An 8,677-nucleotide genomic window follows, 5' to 3' on the forward strand; every position below is an offset into this window, starting at 1 on the left:
TTGATTTCAAAACCGGTAGTTGTACATTTATATGTTTAATCACTATAATAAAAATATTAAAAAGATATTTAATTTATCAACAATTTACAAGTTTGCAGTCTACTAATTAAACACTTTCTTTGCACGCTCAGAAAATTTTTTGTTTACGCTGATTATATTTCTTTATGCACATGATACGAAAATTCAACAAAATATATGTATAGGATTACTCACTATATTTTTAATGATATAGGAAATTCATGTTTCTTTTGTTATTTGATATCTATGTATGCGATATATTTTAATTAAATATAAAAAACAGAGTTCAATAATTTTCTTGGTAGATATTTGAAAATCTTTTTATACCCAAAAGATACTATATCAAGTGTTTATACCAACGCCTGCGCGTTGTAATATTTTCGGATACATGTGTACCTAGTATTACAAAATGATTTACATAAGAAAAAACTGAATATAAATACATAGTTATGATAATTTCGTTAAAGTGATCATACTCTTAATTATGGCTATGGCTAACCAAGATGCAAATAATAATAACCTTGCTTTGAGGGAAAATTTAGTAAGTTACTATTATTCTGAGGCTATATATATGTATATATATATATTTACGTATGTATATTTATTTAAATATCTTAATATTTTGTCATATATTATGGAATTTCAGCAGAACGATACGAAGTAAAAGTGAATATTGATTATATAAGTATTAAGGATAAAATGGTGTAATAAGTATATATATATTTTTTTAATATTTTAATATAAAAGGTTGATACAAATTTTTCTTTAAGGTAAAAACAGCAGTAGAATTTTTACAAAATCCTAAAGTACAAAGTAGCCCCATTGGACGTAAAGAAGAATTTCTTCAAAAAAAGGGTTTAACAGATGAAGAAATTAAAAGAGCATTTAAATTAGCTTCTATTGACATAACGATTGATCAAAATGTTGTTCATAATTCAAATGATTATACAGTGGTCCCTATTCCACCGAGACAAATGTATCCATATTTTCAAACATACCCATACCAAATAACTTTTTTCCAAAGAACTAAAGAATTCTTCAATGCTACGGCTTTAATTGGAGCTACTATATATTGCATTTATTGGTTTTACAAGGTATTATCGTACGTACATAATACAAGCCTTACTTTCAAATCATGTAACAAGTTAATTGTATTGTACTTCATTGTAGAAATTCATTGAACCATTTCTATTTGGCCGGAAAAAGAAGGATAGCATAAAGGATTCAGTTACTGAGTTAGACAAGACTATTCAAAATTCCATGAAAGAAGTAAAAGAATCTATTTCTAAAGTTGAGGGAGATGTCCAAAAGTTGACACAGAATCAATCTATGGACCCAATGATACCTCAATTGGTACAAGAACTAAAACAAGATTTAGCTAGTCTCAAATCTTTACTTTTATCAAGGTATAATATACATTTATGTATGTAATTATGCTTTAACATGATTACATATTGAAGTATATTAGGACACAATACGTAATCAACAATTAGAATTTATAACATTTATTCCTATACAAGATAATCATTCTGTTTATACATCATATACTATTTTATTTTTAAATTTATACAATAATCTTAAGATATAATTTTTATACAAAAGTTTTTTTCTCCTTCTTTTATGTTGATTCACACACATACAAACATGCATATATTTCAGATTCAGTCACTCAAATACATTTATTTAAAAATACAAAAGTAAAAATTTTTTTGAATAAAAGAACTATAAAATATATCAATCAAATTGTGATTGATTACAAAAAATATGTAAAAAAACAGATTCTACGTTTAATATTCTTGCATAATTTTGTAATTAGTATTACCAAAATTGTATAAAATTTGTACGTAGAAAGTCAAGTAATCTACAATTATTCGTATTTACCAAAATTTTGAATTTTAAACAGAAAACAATTTCCAAGTGCGCCAGCATCAGTACCATCTATATCTATACCAACATGGCAATTAGATGCTGCAGGTACAAGTCAGGAAAAATCAACTGAACGAGAAGATGATGCTGGAAGTGGAAGTAGCGCTAATAATTCAGACAGTTCTCTGGAAATGATTCGCGAAGATCCGCCTAAGGTGTAAATTTAAGATAATTCATAAACATTCACTTCCACCATAACAGTCTTCAATGTACAGAATATTCTGCGATGTCTATTAAAAGGAATAGATGATTTTGATCATGTGTAATATATATTAAGAATCGAAGTTTTTACTCTTATTATATTACTGATTCAACTTTTATTTTGCCCAATTCTGTGTTGACTTCATTTCAAAAGTCACACAGTAATCGATTTGGTTCCTACAAAAATGTAAAGTTGTTTCTAGAACAAAGGAATATATATAATGCATCATACTTTAAATAATATTAAATTTTTGTAAATGATGCTTGTTACTTAATTTTTATTTATTTTTCTTCTTTTTGGGAATCTCTGAAAGAACTAACATTTGTTCGGCTTTGATTATTAGCATCAATCCTCCATCCCTGTTATTAAAGGCCTCGAATATTGTTTAATAATTTTTATGATATTGAAATAAAAAAGTAAATAAAAAATAAAACATTTTCTTAACAATATTCCTAATGCACAGTCATATTACTATTTAACATTGTTTATTACTTAGAACAAATCATCTATATGAAATATTTAACGATATAATGGGAAAGGTATAAAAACCAAAAATACAAACTAGCTTTACAAACTAAATATGTACATTTTAATTCATATCTGAATTTAAAAAGACAATCGCGATACATAGAACCATATTAAGCCAAGGAATATTTTATACAAGTTGCTTTGTAGTGTATATTTGAAATTAAAAAATTAATATTTCCTTGACATATAGATATAATTGCATGTATGTGACAACAGAGCATACATACATGTACATACAGGTATACTATGTACAGAAGGACATTATTTTATTAGATGTGGTGTAATCCTGCTTTATCTTATATCTATTACCCATGGCTACTCTTATTACTTTGGGGGAATAAATTACTATTAATAATATAAATCCTTGTGAGCAATTCATTTGATATACGTCAATAAATAAACAAATGTTCTCAATCATATGCAACTTATTTGAGAACAAATTATTATTTCAATCTTGTGCACATGGGCATATTTTTTTAAATTGAAGTTTTATGATTAAGTGAAACTAACATTTATATATATATTTATGTATCTATATATATATAAATGTTATGTGAAATGTTTAATGGCTTGATTACACTTTTCATTCACTCAAACCAATCATTCTGCAACAAACACATTCCTCACCATAGTACAAACCATGTAATCTTCAATATTATTTTGAATGCTTAAACAAGCGAACAAATGTACTGTAGAGCTATATGTACGATTACATCCGTTCACTGTTACTTTATTCGTCTATTTTTTTAACTCTTTAACATCGTACATTGCATTTTAAAGAATTTTAATCTTTTTAAAAATTTATTGAAATCAAATATCGCTTCTTCATAGTTCTTTAATACTTCTTTTTATTATTAGGTATATCCAGGATAGCTGCCTCACTGATACAGTGAGTTACAGCGAAGTCCATTTAAAGTGTGACTTAGTATTAGATTATCCTTTTTTTAATACTACACTTTAAGTTTAATAATATTATACATAACAGAAATAATTTGTTTAAAAAATATAACACTTTTTTATCATGTGTGGCAAAATACTTAAAATGTTTTGCATATCTCCACTTAGAACAAAATTATTTCAAGTAAAATATATAAATCTATGTTAACTGAAAATCTTGATCTTTGGCAAATACATTTTTTTCTTAAAAAGCTCTGTATGTTTGTCGTGTATGCATGTGTGTATATGTGTAATTGTTTTTGCGTATGTGTGTACCACTCGCGTACGTACATATATAGTATTGCGCACACATGAACATAACGAAAATACCAGGATATTTTGTGCTAATGTAAATAGTTTGGTTAAAGGTCCCACTCCTTTTCAGACTTACTCGCTACAGTTTTGTTTTCTAACGAGCGTAGAAAATGAGGACAGGGTGTGTGTCAGGGATCATTGTCGCATCGTTTAGTCAGCATCCTAATGTCTATTAACACAGTACCAGTAACAATAATCCTAGATTAAACACGCTAAACGTTTTGTAGCTCGGTCTCTAATAAATCTAATTTATTAATTAATCCAAACTGTGCTACCAAGTATGATGTAAATGTAAATTCCTTGAAAGAACAGACCGTACATCCTGTGTAAAACGAAGTGCATCCAAAACTGGAAGTAAACTTAACAGAGCAGTATCTCCCGCATCGCTAAACCATGACTTTATTGGTATTGCATTATCTGCCATAAACAGAAAAAAAGGAATAAACAATCGCTTCCTAAAAATGCTTAACACGTGAATAACATTTTTAAGTCTAAAATATCTAAAAACGAAATATCAATTAAAAAATTATAGTTGTCCAATATAACATCCAAGAAAATCCGATTATACAACACTTTCTTTATGTAAAAATATGCTATTCAATTTCTAACGAATGGATTATGATTTTCTTGAATGCTGGAGATAAAAAGCATTGAATAAAAATAAAATCTAATCTTTAATCTAGTACCTGATACACAGGAATTATTAAAAAAAACGATTAAAACAGTCGAAATTAGTTCATTGCCAATTCGGCGTAGTGTCCAGTGCTTATTCAAGTGGAGGAGCATTGGCAATTGAGCATATTTTACATCTATCCATAGGCCTGTATTCAGTGCTTGCTTACAGAACATCAACGCTGATAGCTGCAAATAGATACGTTTTTCAATAAAATTTATCTCGGTGTTCGATTTCATTATTTGTTTACCCAGTCAAACTATATAAAATGTAAGTGTAGGAACTAAACGACATGAAAGAAAAATTATAAAATATGTCAATGTTTTCTCTGTTATTAATGCGCGCAGCACCGTTTATTTAAAATAATTACAACAATGATCATATCAACGATAATAACAGTAATAGATGCACCGAAATTGATTTAAATTAAAAAATTAATAAATTCGTTTTGGTAGAAAAAGTTTCATAAAATAAACTACGTATCTTAAATAATGTTTTAAATCTTAGTTTCGATGTTTTAGTTTACAAAATAAAATTGCAATGATGGAATAATTTGATATCAATGGCTGCATAGACAATATAAACTCATAAAATAATATATAATTCTGTATTTATCTGTATCCCTAACAACTACAATCAGTACACAAAACGTCTTTAATCATTAAAGCATATGGACATCAGAATGTATTTGTAAAATGTTATTTATGAGTGGAATTTCTGAATGAATTTGATTAAGAGTTGTTGAGTAATGAGATTAGGAAATATTTAATCAATATTTTTAATGTAGATCGAGATAGAATTATTCCACTACACATAGTTGTGCACATGTAAGCAAGTTCTGACTACAGGTTGTGATATATAGTACATGATACGACAATAGTATTAAAATTATAAAAACAATCCTATATGTAAATATGTATACTAAATTCGTGTATATATTCATTTCATCTTTTATTAATCGTTTTTGTATTTGTAATAATTTGTTCACAATTATTGTTGTATCATGCATAAAATTAAACAGTTTTATAATACATGATTATTTTTAATACATACGAAAAAAATTAAAAAACTAGGAAATCGTGTTAAATCAGACAACTACATTATAAGAGTTATGAAAAATTAATATTATTGCATTAACAAAAACAAATATTATGAATACTTACGAGGATAAGCCCTGTAGGCTCCAGGACTGTTATCAAGTATAAAGACTGATGCTAGATCTGAACAAATTGCAGATAGATCTTTAGTATAGGAACCCATTTCTGGTGTACAATGTTGTCTATAGTATCTTCTTCTTAAAATACCCCTGTTGTTATCTAACTTTTCTGCAACAGCTGCTCCATAGATTTCCATGGAAGCAGTGAAAACCACTAGTTCGTACCTTTAAGAATAGGAAAAAGAAAGAACATTTATTTTTCAATATATTTAATAGCATATGTTATATTAAAAATATCAACAGTTCATAATTGATATGATTTCTTATCTAAAGGCATAATAAGTACAAAGTCTCAATTGAAATATAAATGAAAGTTATTTTCTGATAATGAAACTTACCATTGACTAACAATATCTAGAAAGAAATCTACATGTGGTCTTTTGTGGACAAAAAATCTGACTGGATGTCTATCTATTTTCACCTTAAGAATAAAATCTGGTGGTGTACCAAATCTAACTGTTGGCCTTGCTACTCCATCATGATGAGAGTGAATTAATGTTTCATCCAAATCCAATACTAGTACTTTCCTTTTAACTATACCTATAATACATTTTAGTTATATATACACATTAATAGCTTATAGCAACACATCTAACATAGAATATCAGTAATACTTACTAAGTCTGTGCCTTGACAATGGAGATAATGGAAAGATCTCATATTTAACAGGTTGCATTTGTGATATCTAAAAATGCATCAATTATAAAACATGAATTATTTATTTAATATTTAGCATATATATAATAATGCCTCTATTATTAACATAAATAAGCAACAGAAATAATGATTGAATGCAGTGTGCTTACATAAAACATATTTATATTAATGGAATATGACATGTGTAAAAATAAGGGAAAATAATGTAAGGAAAAATAATAAAAAGATTCTTCAAATTAAGATACTTTATTGTTTTATGGTAAACAAATGTCATTATTTACCTGGCTGTTAAAATATATTTAATATGTGAGAAACACAATACATAGAACACAATATATACATCGTTTACTAATTAAAAATGCTGATTAACAATGATATAGCAAAAGCATATGATACTTCAAATCCTCATATGACCCTCCAGAAAATATGATAATCATGATTATTCTATATGTTTTTACCATCAAAAGCAAAAGAAAGGGATTACAATGTTAAAGAAAAGAGCTTTTAATCATTGCACGGAATGTTTTAACATAATTAACGCTGCATTATGAACACGCTATATTGTGACAACATGATCATAACAAATATTCACTGGAACCGACGGAAAATTGTTGTAAATGGAAAAACGTGAATTAATATATTTAATGGAGAAATTGACACAATACCAGGAGGATATTATGTTATAAAAATTGTAAGGGAAAAAATGCTAGTAGAGGCGCGAAGCACCTACTTACGGCTCTAACCTGCTTCTTGAGGAGAAAGAAGACGCATGTCCACAATCGGGAGGCCATCAAGAGGAAAGCTCTCATCCCCATCTGCAATTGCTTCAGCATCTCTACTGATCTTCTTACCGGGCCGAAGTCCGGCAACACTTGATCTCCAGTCTCGCCTACGTTAGGGTCTCTTTTTCCCTTGCAACACTCCACTTCACGTTGTAGTATTATACAAACTTTATCGTAAACAAACGTCTTTTACGCGAATAGGAAACATGGAATCTGAATATTCATCAACATTACGAACCTTCCGCGTATAGTAGCGGCGTGCACATGCAAATACGCTTTTCCATATCTTGTCATGTTTTGGTAGAAACTACAGGCAAAATCTATGTGCGAATCTTTTTCACATACACCACGCAGTAGCCGCCATCTTTCGCACATCGACCCAATTTTTCCATGCGCTTAGCTAGCGCGCATGATATTCTCAAAATTCTACTTTATGTGTACCATACACCGTTTACATTTCCCGCGAGCCGACTGCACAAGAGAAAATTGAGAAATATAATGATCAGACTAATCATAAATCATTATATATATATATATATATATATATATATATATATATATATATATATATCTAATAGGATGGTATTATATAATAACAAGAAATTCATTCATTATTCAAAAGTTTAAATACAAATTTCGGATTCAAAGCATTGTTCTTTTAAGTTTTCAAAAATTTATATTGCGTATGATTAGTTAAAATCACATCTTATAAAAAAACCAATACTCAGTGTTCTGTACATCATATGTATTAATGAATACAACAAACAACACACTCGATTCTGTCGGCGAACAACAATTAGATAAGAAATCATCAAAGTGTTATCACTTTCTTTTATGGAATGAAAGCACGAATATCTGCTATATCAAATTGATATTAAAGCATGACATTCAGTTTTCGCTGTTATCGAAAACTATACCACGCGGTCAATTTTGTTTTTTTTTCCCTATTGATTACAAAGATGACGCAATATTTGATCATTTCACTGCTATGTTCTTCCTGAATAAGTTAAAAAATTAATATTATTTAAATTCACTAGGAAATCGCCAATTTATTCTATCATCTGGGATAATATTAATTAAACAGCACTAATTATTGTTTAGTAGGAATTTATAAAAAGTATTACTACCTATTTCTGGACACCTCTTTTTGGATTAATAGAACTTACCGTAAAAGTGAAAACTTAAAAATAACTTTCTCTGGGGCTTGTAATTTGCAATTATATACGTTCAAATATGTATGACCAGCATTACAATTATGTTATTCTCATATTATTGGTTTAGATTTTCAAAATTTCTGTCGATTCGATTGGGTAAACTGTCGTTTGATTCTCCTTTCACAATTCAGCGTCCATTTCAATAAATCTGATTGCTTGGTTTTACACCAATCAAAAACAGACGTTGAACCAAACGGAAAGGAAGCGTCG

At 28.4% G+C, this 8,677-nt stretch overlaps 2 protein-coding genes across 6 annotated transcripts; one reads left to right on the forward strand and one right to left on the reverse strand.

The window, feature by feature from the left end:
- Positions 1 to 355: 355 nt before the first annotated feature.
- On the forward strand, positions 356 to 2,228 carry LOC100647591 (peroxisomal membrane protein PEX14). Its single transcript, XM_003400250.4, has 4 exons — positions 356 to 559; positions 789 to 1,112; positions 1,189 to 1,424; positions 1,922 to 2,228. Exons 1-4 carry the CDS (start codon positions 503 to 505, stop codon positions 2,103 to 2,105), a joined length of 801 nt encoding a protein of 266 aa, XP_003400298.1. The 5' UTR covers positions 356 to 502; the 3' UTR covers positions 2,106 to 2,228.
- A 484-nt stretch (positions 2,229 to 2,712) lies between these two features.
- LOC100647475 (CTD nuclear envelope phosphatase 1 homolog) lies at positions 2,713 to 8,411 on the reverse strand. 5 transcript variants are annotated; one of them, XM_048411385.1, is made up of 7 exons: positions 8,381 to 8,411; positions 7,492 to 7,724; positions 7,215 to 7,396; positions 6,433 to 6,499; positions 6,153 to 6,354; positions 5,762 to 5,979; positions 2,713 to 4,342 (listed from the first exon to the last, which is right to left on the reverse strand). In XM_048411385.1, exons 2-7 carry the CDS (start codon positions 7,535 to 7,537, stop codon positions 4,197 to 4,199), a joined length of 861 nt encoding a protein of 286 aa, XP_048267342.1. In that variant the 5' UTR covers positions 7,538 to 7,724; positions 8,381 to 8,411; the 3' UTR covers positions 2,713 to 4,196. The 5 variants fall into 5 exon arrangements, 4 of the variants coding, with proteins under 4 accessions (XP_048267342.1, XP_048267341.1, XP_012171077.1 ...); XR_002308319.2 differs by lacking the exon at positions 8,381 to 8,411 and adding an exon at positions 4,612 to 4,786 and having other exon boundaries at positions 4,145 to 4,342; positions 7,206 to 7,420; XM_048411384.1 differs by lacking the exon at positions 8,381 to 8,411 and having other exon boundaries at positions 7,206 to 7,396.
- Positions 8,412 to 8,677: the final 266 nt, after the last annotated feature.

Source organism: Bombus terrestris, chromosome 13, assembly GCF_910591885.1.
Source record: "Bombus terrestris chromosome 13, iyBomTerr1.2, whole genome shotgun sequence".
NCBI classification, from domain to species: Eukaryota; Metazoa; Arthropoda; class Insecta; order Hymenoptera; family Apidae; genus Bombus; species Bombus terrestris.